We start from the raw sequence: 19866 nt of genomic DNA on the forward strand, positions 1-19866 counted from the left end.
AGCAAAAGTGATTTAATATCTGGCATCAATGTGCACAGTTTTAGATTTTGGATTATTTTGGATTTGAGAATTCTAGATAAGACATGTTGAATCTGTATAGTATTTAGTAAATGCCTTGTGGGGCAGTCTTTCATAGTCATGTAAAATCTGAGATGCAGGCATTCTTTTTACGTTGCTACTGTAAGATCGCTGCTCAGTGCTCTTGTCTAGGTAATATCTCAGAATTTTACAGAGTAATTGTCATTTTAAAGGAACTAAGTAAGTATTTGGGATGTAAGTCATATAATGCAAGTTGAAGGAGTTGGATTTATTCATTTGAGGGGAGATGTTCTTAAAGGATCTGATAAAATTGCTTTTTATGAGCCATAATAGATACACACATACATATGACATGTAGAAGAAATTTCGGGTCAGATCCAAATATTTTCTTCCTCTGGCAGAAGAATATCTCCTGCTAGAAGAAGAGAACATTTTACTCCATGCTATAAAATATTAACATATCTAAAAGTGATAAAATCTTTAGATAATATAAAGGCTATATGTTTTAATTACTAAGTGATTTATTGTTACTAAATCTCAGTGTTTGTACTTCAGGGATAAAATGGTTCCGGAAAAAGTGGGCACATACAGCATCCAGTTTTTGTTTGCCATCGACAAAACAAATGCTCTTAACAGTGAACAGGTTTGTTTTTTAAAGAACATAATGCAAATAATTTTTCCCCTTACTGTGTTTTGGGGAAGCAGTCTTTTGTGCTGTGTCTGGCTTCTCCTTTGTGCTTCACAGCCAGGACTTACAATCTGTCCATCATCTTTAATCATTCCCAGAAGCTGGCCAGTCCTATCATCACATTTTGGTTCTTCCTCAGTTGAAGGACAGGGAAGAGCTTTAACACTCCAGCTAAATTGGATAGAGTAAGAGTCTTTGTGGAGATTACTGAGAAGAACGACCCTAATGAGACTAGTCAGTCTCAGTCTGAAGATTGGCTGTTTCTGATTAGATTTGTAATTTTTTCTCCTTTTTTCTCTTTTAAGATAAATCTATTCTTTTTTCCAACTTCCTTACTTAACAAGCATTCTAGATTTGAAAGTGTGCAAAATGACCCTATTCTGATTCCTTTTTCATTATATTTTATTTCTTCTGAAGGGAAGGTATCTTTTGCTTGTCTCTTCTGTGAGGGACTTTGAGTCTTCTGTCTCTTCAGTGGCTTCAGATAAAGGAAAGGGACAGTGGTACTATGTTTCTATTTGTTTTTGGATTGGTTAGATTCCCAGTCCTTCTCAGGAAGATGAAAAAAAACTATTGAGTTTGAGTTCTAAGAGCAAGGTGAGTGCTGGTATGGCTAAAGAGATAGCAGAAATGGTGTGTTATACCTTTTCCAGCTGTTAATTGCTTACGTTATGGAAGAAGAGAGAACTAATCCAGGCATGGCTGACTCCTGTCTACACTAAACATTTTCATTTTTTAATTCAGGAACTCATGGAGGGATTTAAATTAGCCCTCTCACTGATGACTATGTGACAGGGTTCGTTTTGGAAACTCTTTCCCCTAAAGATGCAAGTGAAAGCTCCAAAAATTCTGAAGTTAAGAGGTTGGAGCCTTTCCTGTGCAGGTCTCATGAGGCAACTGCTCTGACTTTGACAGCTGCTTCAGGTAACTTCATCATTTGCCAGAACTGCTATTGCCACTGATCCCCAAACAAGAGTTAGTAAACTGGCAAAGGCTTCATTATAGCAAATGCCAGTCTGCATTTAATTGCCACCTTAGCTATGGCAGCTGATACTGTTTCCAGCTATCAATTATGACTAAAAAATTAGAATGTGGGCACCAGATCTAAGGCAAATTTAGCCATCTATCCTTTTAAGAGAGCTAAATTGTTTGGGGATGCCATGGGTGATCTCTTGGTGGAAATTAATAATAAAAGAAAGGCCTATCATCATTAGAAGGAAGATAAGAAACCATTTGTTTGGACAGTTTTGAACCTAATTCAGGCAACAGGAGTTTACAACTTATAGATCTAACTGGAATTCTCCCAGTCATTGTAATTGCAGTTGGTCCAAAATGGATTGCCTCCCTGCACTCGAGGAAAATGAGACATTGGAAGTCACTTTTGTTTCTTGGGAGTTCTCCGTCGTGGTCTCTGTGAAATCACACATATGGTATTTCTCTGCGCCTGCGCAGTCAGTTCGGAATCTTCTAGAGCTCTAAGATACATTTTGGCGGAAGCCCCGCCCACTCCCCATGAAGGTATATAGCCAGTGGGAGGGGCTACCGCCTTAGTTCTTTTTGTTCTTTTTGTCCGCCGCTTTAGCAGCAGCTAGGAATCTCTTGCTCTTCAGACTAGCTTATTCCCTTGACTTTTTCTTTTCTTTTTCATGCTAATTTCTCCTTTACAACCTCTTTTAAGTGCTGGGCCTGTGGGGGGAAGCTACCTCAAAGAGATGGGCTTGCTTGGTGCCCACTCTGAGGGAGGGCCGCAGCGTATGCCTCCCCTTACCCTCCCCCCCCCCAATCTGGCAAATAGCGAGCCACGGCCTTCAGCTTGCCTCATGAGAAAGCCCTTTCAGCCCAGGATTCAATTGGCGCCAGAGCCGCCTCTCCTTGCACCTAATGATTCACCTCAGAAGCCTCCTTACCTCTGTCTGGGAGCCTGTTTCCTCACAGGCATTCTCCACACAGCCAGCCAGCCCCCTCCCAGCCATCCGTTATGGCCTATATCTTCCCAGCTTCCTCTTTCCAAGAAGAGGCTGAGGCAGCAAATGGCGGGAAAAGGAAAAGGCAGAAAACTCTCTTAGGTGCCTCAGCATCACCCCTCAGGGATACCAGTAATGCTGAAGGTTTTTCTCCTGGAGCTGGAGGAAGCATGCTCCCTGACTGGAGTTTTAATCTGCGACCCAGACCTCTCCATGGCTCCTCTGCTTCCCTGCGGGGTACAGCATGAGCTTTTGCGTGCATGAGGGAGGAACGCAGGCCTCCCTCGGCTCCTCTGCCTCCTTTGGGGGAGGGCATGAGCCTTCCTGCATGAAAGAGTAACGCAGGCTCGGTCCCCTCCTTGCTCAGCTCCTCTGCCTCCCTCTAGTGGTGGCACGAGCCATTGCGCGTGAAGGACGAAGGCAGGCTCGGTCCCGTCTCTGCTGAGCTCCTCTGCCTCCCTCTAGTGGTGGCACGAGCCATTGCGCGTGAGGGACGAAAGCACGCTCGGTCCCGTCTCTGCTGAGCTCCTCTGCCTCCCTCTGGTGGTGGCACGAGCCATTGCGCGTGAGGGACGAAGGCAGGCTCGGTCCCGTCTTTGCTCAGCTCCTCTGCCTCCCTCTGATGGACGGCATGAGCTTTCGCGCAGGAGGGAGAAATGCAAGCTCGGTCCTGTCCCCCTTCAGCTCCTCTGCCTTTCTCTGTGTGTGAAGGCATGCGCCTCCTGGAGAGGGGAGTATGCCAATCTCGGCCTCCCTGGTTGCCATGGGGCTCTCGGTACCGACTCCTGAGCTCTCTCCCACCGTGCCTCCAATTCTGGGGCCCTGCCATCCACCCCAGGATCGATCTGGATAACCCTTCCTCCACCAGTGAAGTCTTTCAGGGGAGCGCCCTTCGAAACCGTGCATCTAAAAGGCCTCTAGAGGGCGCTCATGCTCCCTCCACGTATTGCTCCAACCCATCTGTTCCCACTGGTTGTCGAATCCGACAAGGATTCAGGGTCATGGGTAAGCAGCACCACATATCTATATATTGTGGATACTGGCAGAACTCATTCTTGTGGAAGGCTAACCCTACATAGATTCAGAGCCATACACATGGATGGCCAACAACATTTGTCAGAATGCCTCTCTGAGCCCCACCCAAGTCTCTTCAGGAGAGGGTAGTGGGGTATAGATAAAGTTTATTTGTTCTTATTGTGGTAATACACTTCGCATCAGGCTTCCATTGATAGAATGGGCTCCCTCTAGTTAGGGCTAGCAGCTGGACTTAGCCCAGTGTTCTTTCCCTTCTACTCTAGAACCATAAAGTCATAGAATAGTAGAGTTGGAAGAGACCTCATGAGCCATCCAGTCCAACCCCATTCAGTCAAGAAGCAGGAAATCGTATTCAAAGCACCCCCGACAGATGGCCATCCAGCCTCTGCTTAAAAGCCTCCAAAGAAGGAGCCTCTAGAGAAGGCTTGCAGGCAATATGGCCTTTTAAGCACGACCAGACTTCCCCAGTCCTAATTTTAAGATGAGAAGACTACTTTCAAATGTATACATGTGACTATTTATACTTTTCTCTTGTTCCCTTATTATTGAAATTATTCAAATGCTATTGCTGCTGAGTATGTTATGCTTGATGCTGTTAACAGCACTCACCCTTCCTGTGATGTTACGTGGGCAGTGCTGTCACATGAAATTATACCCAGCTGCTAAGTCAGCAGCCCCTCTGTTTCCAATACCTTGGAAACTGTACAGATGTATTGGAATGATGATCATTTTTATTACTCCCCATCTTTTATCATTGTTATTTCTCAAGTCAGATATGTCATATCTTCAGCCCTCAGTCATTAGCTTCTTCTATTTATGGTTTTGCTGTCTCACTCTGATTTATTTCTATAAATGGGATGGCACATTAGCCTAGCTGGCACGCTAGTCTAGCTGTTGGCCAATGTGGGACCATACAGCATTTCAGCATTAACAGCTTTATAGCATTGCCCACAATGCCTTGCCTCAGAGGAAGAATTGTTTAAGCTACACTGTTGCCCATTTTGCTCTAAAATTCTTTAGCCGCTTGTACTGCCTCCATTTTATCAGCTTATGCTTGTTTTATTTATGCAAGGCTTAAACAAAGTCCATAGCCCCAGGATGCAAGTACCCAGGATGCCACAAGAAGCTGCGAAGCTTGAAACCACTCTGTGAGACGCAGCTCCTGTGAGGACCAAAAAAGATGAAGTTATTCAATCATTTCCTCTCAGGCCTGCCAAAGCTACAACCAACAGTCTAAACATGGATGGTCTTCGACCCAACCAATGTAGCAACCTGTAGGTCTCACTCTGTCACACAGGCAAAGGCGCTCTCTTCAGGGAGGCGGAACCTTGGGTTCTTGCGTTTCTCCACTTGGAGCATTCAATGGTGTTTCAGTTAACCCCCATTCTGAGAGCGTTTTGCAGACTTCGTTGCTGCCTGGCACAGCATCACTACAGATGCTCGAATCTTGAACATCATTGACAACAGGTGTGCTATTGAACATATTTCACAAGGATATGGTTGAACACATTTACACCCCTGCTCCTCTACTATGGGAGGAGGTTTGGCTTCGGCTGGATATAGGGGCAATACAAGTGTTCCCTGCCAAGACTTATTGGAGTTTCTTCCCCTGTTGTTCCTGGTCCCCAAGAGGGATGGAGGGCTTCACCACCATAGATTTCAGGGAAGTGAAATTGGCACATCCAGCCCTGCAGATTCTGAATGGCAACTCCCTTCATCACTCACCCCACAGTTAAGGGAGAGGGTCTGGCAGTACCCTATGCCATAGGTTTCTGTTTCCATAGTAGGATATCATACCTCCTGTTCTGATGTGTTTCCTTTTGGCTGGACAACTGTCCCACTAGTTTCTATAAAGTACATGGCAGCTGTTATGGCCCATTTGCACCTTGAGCCTAAGTGGCATAACTGTCCATCCTTGCATCAACAATTGGATTTGCAGCAAGTATAAATGTGATTGATTTGTATCAGAGTCTAAATCTCACTTCATCCTAACATTTCCTCCACTGTGTCTCTTCTCTGGGAATTGAGCCTATTAGTTGCCAGAGGAAAATCTTATTTCTGTCTCTCCCCATCACACTTGTTTCATTAGAGCACCTTAGATGGACTCCTTGCCCTGAGATCATCAGCTGTTCAGATGCTGCGGAAGCTATGGGTATGGCTAGAATTGTCCAACCACTTCTGGGTCACAGGGCCTCCACGACCACAGTATCCCCTCTTGCTACATTGAAGCATTGACCTCTACAGGCACTTGGCCCTCCTTGCGACAACCCGCGTACTATTCTCTCCATACCACCTCCCGTTCGCCAGTCAATTCCTTGGGTGAACAAAGTGGTTGAGCATGTGTGCCAGAATCTATTCTGCACAACGATCCCCTCAAGGGCACTGACCGTGAACCTCCCCTCTCCTTCTTCATGCTGGGGAGCTTGTTCAGTGAACCTTATGACTCCAGTTTTATGGTCCACAACGGAAGCCTTCCATCTCATCAACTTCCTTGAACTATTAATGATTGAGGAGGCCTCTAGCACCTCCAAACCCTTCTTGGAGAGACATCTGTTCCAAATTATTGCAGGCATTACACAATGAGATGTTATGTCAACGAGCAGGGAAGGAAACCTCCCCCCCTTCTGTCACTTATCCTCCATATCTGGTATTGATGCATCCCCAGACGGATTCACTTTGCTGCTCTCCCTAGGAGAAAATCTGCTCCAACCTACCATCGGAACAGAACCCCTCACGCCAGTCACAACAGGTGTCTTTGCCCTTATGAGGGTCTCTTCTTCTCTCGGTCATAGGGTACCACTGAAGCTGACCCCTCGCTTCACCAGACGACATTTACCGCTGTATTCAGACTACATCTGATCGCCCTGTGGTAGCCCTGGCAGGCATAATTTGTCCCACAAAGTGTCATGTGAAGAGTTCTTTTACCATTGAACTTGTTCAGAATATCTCGCCTCCCAAAGGGGCCCAATCCTCCATCCTTTTAGATACAGGGATTCCCTCTCCTTGTTTAAAGGCTATTTGGTAGCCATTTCATGGTATAAAAGGAAGGCAGGACATCCTTTTTGTTAGCCTTTCAGACCCATTGATACGATTCTTTCCCTAGGATGATAAGGATCTACGGCCTCCTGTGACACCACCCAACCCAGCCTGGCATGTGAGCCGCCTTCTCACATTTGCCCAAGTCACCATTCCAAGCTCTTTCTTTGGCAGATGTGCCTTGCCTGTCTTGGATAACAGCCTTCCTTGTCACTACCACCCCCACGCAACAAACCTGCGAACTGAACCATACCTGCGTTTCCAGGTAGATAAGGTCATACTTCGTACTGGTATCATGTCCCTGTACCAATATCTCATTCTTGCCAAATATCGCCTCAAGATTGCACATACCACAGGAAATGGTGTTACTGGCCCTTTTTCAACAATTCATCTTCATCTCGGCAACTATCCTTTCACCTCTCAGATATTTGGAGAACCCTAGTCTGTTACACACACAGGACATCTAGGCACATAAGGTCTCTAAGATTCCTTGTCAAGTTTCAGAAAGATGCCAGTGGCCTTCCATGGTCTCCCTAGCGATTATCCTCTTGGATTGTGTCCACCATCCATTTGGCCTGTCAGCTAGCATGTTCTGCAGATGTAGGTCCACTCCACAAGGGCTGTGGCTGATTCTCAGGCTTTCCTGAGGGGCTTATCCTTAGAAGGGGCCGCCGGGCGACTGCCTGGCCTACCCTTCTCACCTTGCTACATATTACAGAGTGAATGCACTCTCCAGGAGAGATAGGTCTCTCAGCAGAGCAATCCTCTTCTCTTGGGTGGCATGACTCCCGCCATCCTAGATCAGTAGCTTGCTAGTCTACCATATGTGTGATTTCACAGAGACCACGACGGAGAAGTAAAGGTTGCTTACCTGTAACCATGTTTCTCCGAGTGGTCATCTGTGAAATTCACACATCCCCGCCCGTCCTCCCTGCTATCTTGTCATGCCTTAGTTTCTCTTGCTGCCGTCATGCGGCGGACATGGGGAACTAAGGCGGTAGCCCCTCCCACTGGCTATATACCTTCATGGGGAGTGGGCGGGGCTTCCGCCAAAATGTATCTTAGAGCTCTAGAAGATTCCGAACTGACTGCGCAGGCGCAGAGAAATACCATATGTGTGAATTTCACAGATGACCACTCGGAGAAACATGGTTACAGGTAAGCAACCTTTACTTTTGTCATATCACCACTAGGTATGTGGGAATGGCCCTCTCTCGGAATGGTAAGAATGATAAATGAATGGAAAGCCCTGCCTGTAAAGCACAAGGGAGGACCTACAGCCAACAGGAAGATTCCATCCCAACCATAGTAGAAAAGAATTGTTCACAGTGATTCCCAATATTCCTTTCTAAATATTTTGCTACTAATTGTTGTTTTTACAGTTATTCCGAGAAGACTTGGACTGGTTACAAGCTAATATGTTAAATTTTGAGTAGTCTCAGTTCAAGTCTGTTCTTTACCAAATGCTTGTGTCTAAATCAGTTGTTCCCAACCTTTGGGCCTCCAGGTGTTTTGGACTTCAACTCCCAGAAATCCTAGCCATCTTACCAGCTGTTAGGAACTGTGGGAGCTGAAGTCCAAAACACCTGGAGGCCCAAAGGTTAGGAACCATGTAACTTCCTATGCCCTTCATAGCCTCAGGCATTTCTCAGGCCTCCAGATCAGTGCTACAGTCAAAAGGAGAAAATTCTATCCCATCCCAGTGCTGGATTTTGCCATCAAATGTTCAGCACTGGCTACAGACTTTGGAAGCAACTGGAGGTTTTCTCACACATATGCCCTAGATTAAGATCTTTGTTGCAAAAGTTTTAACAGATTTTTTGAAACAAATCTAATATTTAATAATATCAAGAGTATATATGAAATGTTCTTCAGAAATTAAATATGTCCCTATTTTTTTATTTGAAACGTACTTTTGATCTTTCAATCTATAAATTTAGTATCTATGTATTGTCATGATCCTTTATTAAGATTATAATTGAAGTGGTGCCTAATGAACCAACACAGCTGATGCCAAGAAATTTGCCGAATACTCCTGCCGTTACTAATGTTTGGGCTGTTGGCAGTCGGACTCTTGTCAAGGACCTGACCCTCATTATAATGGTAACTAAGTTGAATTATGTAATTATAAAAAATCCCTTTGTTTGTGAATTGTACATCCTCCATATTTACTTTTACTGAAAACCCCTTCTGCCCTGTAGTTGAAATATATTTTATGCCACTTTCAGTGTATTTTGTCAAAAATGTATTTGTAAATTTTCAATTATCTCTAGATATTTTATTATATTTATTTATTTATATTTCACTTTTTTCTTTAAAAAGAAACAAAAAAATCAAAAACTGAAAAAAGAACTAATGCACACATATAAATCCAATTTGGTTGCAACATGAAAATGCCATGTGCAAGCATTACTACTCTAATTTTGGCATCTTCTTAACTTAAGGATGAATACAGAAACTGTACCGGAAGTGATTTAGATGGAAAAATCATAGCTAAAATTAAAAGTTCAATTGAGAAAGATACAGACATTCCTGTGTTCCAGGGAAAAACAAGTACAGTTGAATTTCCTCTTCACAGAGGAATTGTTGAAATTGAGGTGAGTTATCTAAAAATAATTATATAAATGTACATTTGCAAGTAATGTATCTGAACTGAAAAAATAGTATTACTGCCAGAATCCAATGGTATACTTTAATATAAAATACCAGTGAACCTGAAACTTTCTGTCATCAAAAATGTGTCCCATAGGGTTTCCTAGCCCTTTAAGAACAGATTTTAGGGTACAGAAGGGTACTGGAGGGCAGATTGCAATTTCCAGTGGAAAAACATGCATTCGAAGAAAATACCATAGGTCTCTAATCTTTATTTATACTTATATCAGTTATTATTTTATATTCTTTATATGTTTAGAGCTTTTTCTATCCCTTACCTATAAGTGTGACTGCAACAAATCGAGTATATTTAATTGGGGATGAAAATCGTATAGCCCTGCAGATGTTGGACGGCAACTCCTTGCAGCCTTAGCAAGCTTAGCCAGTATTTAGGAATGTTTGAAGCTGCAACCCAACAAAATCTGAAGGACTGCATGATTCCAGTTATTGTAATTTTTATTCTGATTTGTTAATATGATTTCAATGGGAGAAATAGTTCAATTAAATTATTAAAATCAATGACCTTGGAAATGATTTATACAGTGAGCCTTCCTTATCTGCTGAGGATTTGTTCCAGCTCACCACTATCACCACTACAACCAAAGAATGTGGAAGCTCAGGTCCCTTATAGAAAAAGATAGGAAGGAAACTCAAGTGACATCTGATCCCTTACAATCCAACTCCCCCCACCCATGCTGTGCATCCCAAAGGTGTTGTGCATGCATTCAAGAAAGTCTTAACCTCGCCTCTCCACCCTGACCACCTGCTTCGCCTCATCACAACCCAAACTCTTGGTCTGCACAATCCCCTGTACGCATCCTGGAGACAACTGCAAGAATCCCAGCTTCACCTCCCCTTTGCTCCATAGGGGAGCACCACAAAAGAGCTTCCACCACAGACCTCGTACAAGGCCACTGGGCAGGGTGCGAGATATGATATCCCCACAGTGCTTTTTTTAAAATTAGGAGACAGTATTTTTATTTGCTTTTTGAATACTTGTATATTTTTAGTATTCAGTCCACAGTAGGTTGAATTCAGAACCTGTTGATACAAAGGTCCTACTGTTTTTATATTAGTTTATATTGATCATTCTCACATTGCTTTTGTAATTTATAATGTATCTTCATTTTCCTGGAAAACCTGTAAATATTGTAATTTCCTATTTTACATGGCAATAGAAGTCATTCTTCCTTTTATTACATACTATGTCTTCAATTCTAGGATGCACTTTTTCCTATATAGACAGCTCTAAAATGGGATATTTCTTAGAATTTTTATTTTTATTTTTATTAATTGAACATTGTTTTCTGTTTTAAATAAAGAAAAATAGTGGGCATGAATTAAAATGTAAACAAGAGATATCTTAAAATAAATTTTAATATCTTAATTGTGCTTTTAAATATGTTAGTGAAAGTATTGATCATTGTTGAGAAGACTAAAGCTGCTTTTTATGTCATACTAGCTTGGGAACCCGATGGTGCCCGGGTTATTTGATAAAGGCATTATTTGTCTTTGATTGTTAGGTATTCTCAGTTTGGAGTGGGTGAAATACAATTCTCAGAATCGTGGGTCATTAAAATTAAAAGAGGAATATTAAAAAAAGATGATTTTGGGAAGATATGGGGAAAATTTATAGAGTTTGTATATGTAGAAGGTAAGGGGGGAAAACCTGTAAAAGAAACAATTGAATTTTGGAAATAAATATTGTAATTGGCTGGTCTGGGGTGAAGGGATAGCACTAGGTGAGGGGTAATAAAGGGTAAATAATATGAGTATGTAATATAGAGAGGGAAAATACTATATGAGCCTGATATATATAACTCTGTATTGCAAATTTGTTTAAGAATGTATAAGTTTTAAGTATAAATAAATTAAAAATTAAATAAAAAAAAAGAATCGTGGGTCAATCTTCCCCAAACCCTGCCAGTATTCAAAGTTGGCCATTTTGGGTCTGTGTTCAGTGGTCTTTGGATACAGGTGAACTAGAACTCCCAGAATCAAGGCTCATTCCCACAAACCGCTGCAGTATGTTCGGTTGGTCATGAGGCTTCTCTGTGCAAAGTTTGGTCCCGGTCCATTGTCAGTGGGGGTCACTGTTTTTCTGGATATAGGTGAACTATAACTCCCTTTCCCCCAAACTTGTCCAATATGCTGTTTTGGTTATGCGTGCTCTATGTGCCAAGTTTGGTCTTGGTCCATCATCGGAGGGGTTCGGAGTGGCCATTCATTGCAGATGAACTATAAATCCCAGTATCTACTACTCCCAAATGTCCAGGCCAATTCCCCTCAAAACCCACCAGTATTCAAATCTGGGCATATCAGGTATGCATGGCAAATGAAAGTATTCCTTGGATGGTGGGCCGTAGTGTTTGGGAAGGACATTGGCAGGGTTTGGGCTAGATGTTCATGGAGCTCGCTGTAACCGCAATGTCAGTGGAAAAGAGTGACTTGCTGGCTCCTCAGCACTGGGAACTATAGCCTGTTTGTGGAGGCCGGAGGCTGTTTGTGTGAACAGACACCTGTGCCACATACATATGGGTTTTCACTTTTATGATGGATATAGATATAGATAATAGCCTGTGAGATAATAGGCATTTTAACAATATATTTTCAAAATAAAATTCAAGTTCCATTAGAAAATATCAATATCAATGTAGAATGAAGGCATAGCTAAATATTTTTGCAAAACTATAATTAGGAAAAGCATTATTAAAGAGATAATATAGATGACAAATACATTTTGGTTTTTTTTTTTTCAGGATCTTGTACTTGCAGAAAATTGTCCAGGGAGAGACAGTACGGAATATATTCTGGAATTTGAGCCAGCAATACCAGCTTTGAAAAGACAGTTGAAATCTTACTGTCTCTCTTTTTTGTTTTACAATGGTAAGATTCAGTGCCATCCCTATTAACCTATCCTCTCCATATAGCATATACATCTACTTTTATTGCTTTCTTTTGATTAAATATCAGTATACAATTTCTCACTACAATTTTCTGGTATTTTGGAGAATGATTGAAAGTGATAGGACTAAAATGTTTTTTTTCTAGGTTACAAAAAGCAGCAGCAGATGGCAACACTTACTAAAAGAAGGGACAAACTATCTCAGTCAATAAATGCATATAAAAGTTTGTTTGACACCACTAATCAGCTTCTCGGTGAACTAAAGAGTAAGTAATATAAAAATGCCACATAAGTATATATGTATGCATATTATTGATCACTCAACTTTTTCTTAGAGGACTAATTTTCAGCTCTTCCTTGCAAAGTTATCTTTTGATTTTATCTGTATGGTTCTTTTTAAAAAGAATGCTCTGGTATAATTTTTGTAATTAGAATAAGTACAGATATTAAAGCTGTTATAGATACAGCTCTTATTCCCTTGTGAATATAACATTGGCATGTCAAAAGCTTAGAAAGCTACTTTCTTACATAATATACCAGTAGTTTGTGGCATGCAGACACATTCACATGATATGCCTTACAGTAATTCCCTGTGATAAATTTCCTCGCACAAAACAATCAACTTCTCAATAGACAGATGAGAAAAGAGTGCAGCTGCAATTAGGAGTTTGGAGCCACCTTGTTATGTGTATTGCCTGGCTTTTTCCTATTTAAAAACTTCTAATATGAATTGGCCCAGAAATATTTGATTATTCTTTTAAAAAGTATGATATATTCCTCTCCTGGAAATATTTGGTTTACATTTATAATAATTTTTTCTGACTTGAAAAACTTATTAAATGTCAATCATCACTTGATATTTCATTGAATAATACGTGTGTGATATGAATTCAGTATGAGTCAAGGTTTAACTGATTTTTGCTAATTTATTGTTGTAGGTCAAATCCTAGAAACGGAAAAAAAGGAGGCTCAGCTGAAGAACAGTCTGGAAAGACATCAGATTGATATACCTCAAATGAATGCTGTATGAGCTTGTTAATTTTCTTTCATTTCTCACCATTGGGATACCTTTTGTTGTAGTTCTTTAGCTACCACAAGAAAAGAGAACAACATTTCATTTTCTAGAATAAAGCCTGCTAATAAGAAAGGAAAGCATTCCCAATTCCATTGTTTACAGATAAAATCAGAACAGCTCTCATGTTTATGTCAGTACCAAAATGAAAGAAAGAAAATTTGATATCTGTAATAAATAATGCTGATGCTCTCTTTCTTCCTTTCCAGCTGCACTATGTTGATTCTTTAATAACACAAAAAAAGTCTGAGCAGGAAGAAATAATGAAGCAACCTAGAAGATCGTGCACAATTAGCAATTATCCCAGAAGCCAAGATGTGTTGGGCAAGGTAAGTCTATTCATTATGGATCAGTATTTTCCCTTACTCATTTTCCCCTTTCTGCTTACATGGTTTTATCTGCTTTATCTTATTATCCTTACATGGCATCTACAGTTTGTAATTGAAGCAGAACAGCTTGAAATTTAGGATATGAGATGTTATTTAGGATCTTTTTTCAAAGTTTTTGACAATACTAGTAGTATTGAGAAAGTGTCATATGCCTACATATAGGAGATTAAAAAGATGGCTGTGAATCAAAACTTCCATGAGAATAATTTGCTAATATTGTGTTGAGGAGCTTACTTACTTACTTACTTACTTGTTGAGGAGCTACTGACACTATAAAGGTATTGTCTTGTCTTTCGCAAGGCATCCTCTCACATTCTTCTACCCAATTCTATTAATTCACACAACCACTTTATTAGTGTTGTTGTTATTATTCAACTTTTTCCCCCCAGCCTGGAGACAAAAACTGAAAAGTTTACATCCCAAAAACATACAAAAATATAGTTACATTTTCAATAAAATTAAAAGCTATGTAAAATATATCAAGTGACTGGCTTGACCTTGAAGGAGCTGGAGGTGGCAACGGCTGACAGGGAGCTCTGGCGTGGACTGGTCCATGAGGTTACGAAGAGACGGAAGCGACTGGCCAGATAAACAACAACAAAATATATCAATTGAAAAAGGGAATATAGCATATTTTAAAAAGCGTTTTCCTATGAGCAGCCATTTTCCAAATGCTTGTTGAAACAAAAGCATTTTCATCCTGCACTGATAGGACACTACATAGGAAGCCAGCCTAGCTTGTCTTGAAAGGGAATTTCAGAGCCTGGAAACAGCCAACAAAAAGTCCCTTCTTTTATGTTCCCAGCAAATCTACATGAAAAGCTGGTGGGGACAAGAGAAGGGCAGGTTCCGATGGAGTTTTCTCTCTGTGTTCCTGTTTGTAATAACCTAAAACAGATTCTTCTGCAGGAGATAGCTATGTCTCAGCATTAGAAGATATGGGTTGTACATCCTGTTTAGCTAAGGGAAGGGGGATATTGAACTCTCCCTCCTATAGGTTGAAAACTAATCCTCTCAAATTCATTATTTGAATTTTGTGTCAGATTTCACACTTGGCACAGATTGAAGATAATGAAGTGGCAAAGGTCATCTCTTGGCATCTGGCAAGTGATATGGACTGTGTCGTCACTCTAACTACTTCTGCTGCCCGCCGTATATTTGATGAAACCCAAGGCCGGCAGCAAGTATTGCCGCTTGACTCTATTTATAAAAAAAGTCTACCAGACTGGAACAGGTAAGTTTATTTATTTGTTTGTTTGTTTGTTTAAAACATTTATATTCTGTCCTTCCCACCCCAAAGGAGACTTAGGGCACAGCCAATTACAAACAATAAATTGAATAAATGAATTACAAACAATTTTGTAATTCACCTTCCCATAGAGGTACTTCTTGATACTGATCACTTATGTTGAACATTTAGTCAAAAAGGGGCCATTCATGTGTTTACTCTGCAGTTTGCAATTTATAAGCTAGATTTCCAACTTGTTTCTGTTACTTGGTGTAGTGCCCATCTTGATCCAAAAATAAATTGCTGGCATCCAGGATGTCCAGAATATTTTCATATGGAACCATCTGTCGGGCATTATAGGAATCTTTACCCCCCGCCCTTACATGGGGGGGCCGGGGGATCAGTAATCTGTTTGTGCAGCCAGCAGTGCCTTAGCTATCAATCACACAATCCATATCCTAAGTGTAGTGGGAATTGGGGTGGACAATTACATAGACCTTCCCTACCAGCATGGCCCTCTCAAACCTGGTTGGAATGGTTCCAACAGCAATTATTTCTCAGGACCATATCATGACTACCAACAACTGTGTTCAACTACCCCAGATTTCAAAGATTCCTGTGCCACAAATGTATCAAGCTTTGAGATCACCTACAGCTCGAATACGACTATTGGTACCAACCTTTTTGGTACCTTTCTTGTCATTCATACATCAGTTTTAACACCATCAACTACCATATTCATTTACACTGCAACACATGGGAGAAACATTTCTACCATATGCATAGCAGTGTCCAATTCAGCTGTGCCAAAATCTCACTCTTCAGAGCCAGCATCTGAATGAAAGACAGTCCTTGGAGAAAGCTATCATTTGAGAACTTTGAGATTATGACTTACCTTTGTCATCTGTTCATCTTTTTTTGCTCTTTACCTTTTAACCTAGTTAGGCCTAAAAACTCTTGTCTCTTAAGGAAGACATCCTGTGTCACATGGCAAAAAACTTGGGTTGAATGCAGAAGTATCTACTATACCACAATGGGTAAAAAATATCTACTACTTTGCATTGCTTTTTGTTTTGCACATTAATAGATATGCATGGAAGCATGCCAGAAGTCCTTTAGGACAAAGTATCCCCATAATCTTGACATTGCTTGTAGGAGACCCCAAGTAGCCCAGACTTTTTAGAAATGTTAGTCATTTTAATAAGTACTTACTGTAAAGGCCTGTCTCCTCCTATTAAGAATGGCTGCCACAGTTACCTATAGAGAAAGTTATGCAGGAAGCCCTTATTAAAAACAGCCACAGTTCTGCTCCATATGAAGCAACCACAATGTTCCCTCCATATTACTGATGAATTCTGTTCAGGCTGAAAAAGAAGGAAGTGGCACCTTTTTTCCCCTCTGGTTCAGGAAAGGAAGAGCTTTTCCCTGCCACCACCTTCGCTGCCTTTGCAATGGGTCCCTATTCCAGCATTAATCCATGTCTAAGTTGACCCAGGTTTTAGAGGGTGATTTTTTTTGAATCCCAAAAAGTTTTGAGCATTGAAAATGTTTCCTGTATCTCAGCTCATGAAAGAACTATAGTAGGAGGAGGTTCTTTATAAATGGCACAATATCTTGCCTAGCTTATGAGTTAACCTGTTCATGCATAAGTTAACTCATTCTTTTTTTGTTTCCTGGTAAGAATGGACCTTCATTATAGGTTTTGAATAAGCGGTTCCAAGCAGTAACATCTAATTGCAGACAGTCCCCAAGTTGCAAGAGCAGGAGTGATAAAACAGGAAGTGAGAGAAATCTACCCATAGGAAGGGAAATTCACTCCTGAAAGAGTGATCATGGGGAAAAGGTGTCTCCACTGATGCTTTATCACAATTCCTTGTTTCCACAACAAGCCAATTGCTTCAAAATCTAATTATCACAGGAACAGAAAGTTAGGTGAAATATTCTGCACTGGGGAAAAGACAGCAACACAAATGCCACAGAGGTGTTAACCGTTCCCTATGCTATCCAAAGCTCTCTCTATACATTTGGCTGAAGTTACACTTTAAAAATGTACCTGTTTTGACTTAAAAACAAAATCAACTTAAAAACCTGCAGAACTTACTTGTAAGTTATTTGTAACTTGAGGACTGCCTGTATATTTTTCATCCACTGCATATTATTTTTATTTTATTTTATCTTACCTTATTTAATACTATTTGTCTCCCAATATTGGTATCAAGGTAGCTTGCAACATAGAATTAAGATAATATAGGCTTATCATAGCTCAGTCCCAGTGTTCCTCTCTCCTTCACAAAAAATAAGAACTAGACAAAAATAATTTGCCATAGCCTACATCCCCACAATCCTTGTGATCTTTTTTCATGTTCTTCATATGACTTTGTTTTGTATGCTTTTTGTTTTAATTATGGTTGCTCATGAAAATCTTAAAATTCAGCAGTAGGATGTCCACATGGTGACAAGATTTTGTTTCATATTTTAAAACTAACAACAGATGTAAGAAAAGAAAGTTCTTTGTGTAGTCTGTGAAATACACACAAATTGGTTATCTTTTGCGCCTGCGCAGCCATTCAGAACCTTACAGCATTTTAAAATGGAAACATTTTGGCGGAGGCCTCACCCACTCTCCCCTTGTACTATAAATGCCTGAGGGCGGGCCTTTGCCTCAGTTCCTTTTTTCCGCCGTAGTCAGCAGCTTCTAGGAGCCTTTGTAGCATTTTTCCTGTTAGCTAATTTCAAACTTGTCTAACAGTTTTGACTTTGATCTCTCTCTCTGACTATGGCGATTCTCTCCTCCCTCTTACTCGGACTCCCTGACGATTCTTCGGATCACTCTAAGGCCAGTTCTTTCCAATATGAGTACCACCTTGTTTTTCAAGAAATGTGGAGCCTGCTCTTGACTTCCCAATCTTCATCTTTGTGTATTCTTCTAATTTGTTGTATTGTTGATACAACCTCTCCCAACCATCCTACCCCTTGTCCCATTCCTACCCTTCTACCTTTTCCTTCACTTACCATACCTGAAACATCTACCCACACTTACTGTACTCCCTTATAGATTTTTCCTACTATCCTATCATCTCTATTGTTCTCCCACTTTACTTGTAAAAGAAAATATACCCCTTCCCTCCTCTTTTCTATTTTTCCTAATAAAAAATATATTGGAAAAAAAAGAAAGAAATGTGGAGCCTGCGAGGGCAAGCTCCCCAATTCGGATGGGCACTCCAAGTGTCTTTTGTGCCTGGGAGAGAGCCATGTCTTCCAGTCCTGCCAAATCTACCTGGCTTTTACGCCCCAGGCGCGGCGTAATAGGGAGTCCCACCTGAAGGCTCTTCTGTACAAACAAGCCCTGGCCCCCCAAGGAGCCCACGCTGTTAAGTGCTCGACTGCTCGGCGTCTCGGTACTGAGGGCTCAAGCTCCTACTGAATGCGGTCTCTCGGTACCGAGGGTGGCCCCAGCTGCAGCCCTCAAAGCTGCCTCAGGCGGAAATTCACTCAGTCCCGGAGGCGGAAGGTGATAATGCCTCAGTGTCATCGGACCCTGAAGAGGCTTTTCCTGCAGCCGCCGAAGTTCAACTAGACAGTGAGTCTTTGCCACCAGAGGACTTTAGGGGTTTCTCGGCCCTTATACAGTTGTCCATCCCTCAGCCGGCAAAAGTTGTGGAAGACACCCCATGTTTCTTACCTCACAGCAACATGACCCTCCTGCAACTGTGCTGCCCTCCCTACCCTTCTTACTTCAGCTTAGCAAAGCCGAGGGCATGGCCCCTGCATTGGTGCCAGCGACGCCCAAGAGAGCAGAAAGCCTGTATAAGGTCGATCTATCCTCTGCCCCCTGGCTTGCAAAACAGGCTAAGCCAAACTCCATTGTCGTTGATGCCAGCCAACCTAAGCCATCACAAAGGTCCCAATTAGTCCCTTCAGATAAAGAAGGAAAATAATTAGAAACCATGGGGAAAAAGTGTATGCTTGTCTATCTTCAAGGATAGCGCACTATGGGGCCTACATGGTGGGCTATCAGAGCTACCTATGGGGCAAGATTGCCCCTTATCTGGATCTTCTCCCAGCTAGTGATCAGATCCTGACTAAGGCCTTTCACCAGGAGGCTTCTCTGCTGGCCACCTTTCAGAAGGAACTGGCTAAGCACACAGCTGATGCTTCAGGAAAACTGCTTGCAACTGCGGTGACTTAGAGACGCCATGTGTGGCTGAGGGCTTCGGACCTCTCTCAGTCGGCACGGACCATCATAGTAGACCTACCCATGGATGAGGCCGGCCTCTTCAATCCAGAGACTGACACACAACTGGAGCATACACAAAAGATGCGCCAAGCAGCGCATAAATACAGTTTCTCACCATATCTCTCCCATCACCACAGATCTTATTGGCCAGCCCAGTATTAGTCTCATCGCCGGAGATTAGTCCCCCATCGTTTAAGGGGCACCAACGTCCTCAGCCTCCATCTTCCTCAAGCAGAAAACCCTCACTGCCCTTTAGGGGTCAGCAGCGTGGGGGAGGTAAGCAGGGAGACCGCCAAAAGCGCCGCTTCTAGCCCCCACGCTAGAAGCAGGCCAACAGGCCCTTCACGGGATCCATCACTGTTGTTTGTTAATGGTTATTCTGTTGACTCCATTGACTCTAGTTCTTTTTTCAATACGGTGCTTACCCACAACACCTTTGTGTTACACTGGGTTTTTCTGGACCGCCTCGCCCCCTTTTTGGACACATGGAAGGGAATCGCCACGGACTCCTGGGTCCTGAGCATTGTTGAAAATGGTTTTTCCATTGAGTTTCAGTCCTACCCTCCTGTGGGCGAGTTGAAGGTTACAGCCTCTTCCCACCAATTGTGTGAAGAAATTGCT

General features: G+C 41.8%; 1 protein-coding gene across 2 annotated transcripts in view; it reads left to right on the forward strand.

Annotated features, from left to right (window-relative positions):
* smchd1 (structural maintenance of chromosomes flexible hinge domain containing 1) overlaps nt 1-19866 on the forward strand; it is a 114324-nt gene that overhangs the window by 79309 nt on the left and 15149 nt on the right. For both annotated transcript variants that reach the window (XM_062980466.1, XM_062980467.1), the window contains 8 exons: nt 595-682; nt 8734-8865; nt 9207-9359; nt 12174-12300; nt 12466-12585; nt 13258-13343; nt 13601-13720; nt 14824-15014. In XM_062980466.1, the coding sequence (XP_062836536.1) occupies nt 595-682; nt 8734-8865; nt 9207-9359; nt 12174-12300; nt 12466-12585; nt 13258-13343; nt 13601-13720; nt 14824-15014 (1017 nt within the window). The remainder of the gene's footprint in view (nt 1-594; nt 683-8733; nt 8866-9206; nt 9360-12173; nt 12301-12465; nt 12586-13257; nt 13344-13600; nt 13721-14823; nt 15015-19866) is intronic.

This window comes from Anolis carolinensis, chromosome 4, assembly GCF_035594765.1.
Source record: "Anolis carolinensis isolate JA03-04 chromosome 4, rAnoCar3.1.pri, whole genome shotgun sequence".
Taxonomy (NCBI): domain Eukaryota; kingdom Metazoa; phylum Chordata; class Lepidosauria; order Squamata; family Dactyloidae; genus Anolis; species Anolis carolinensis.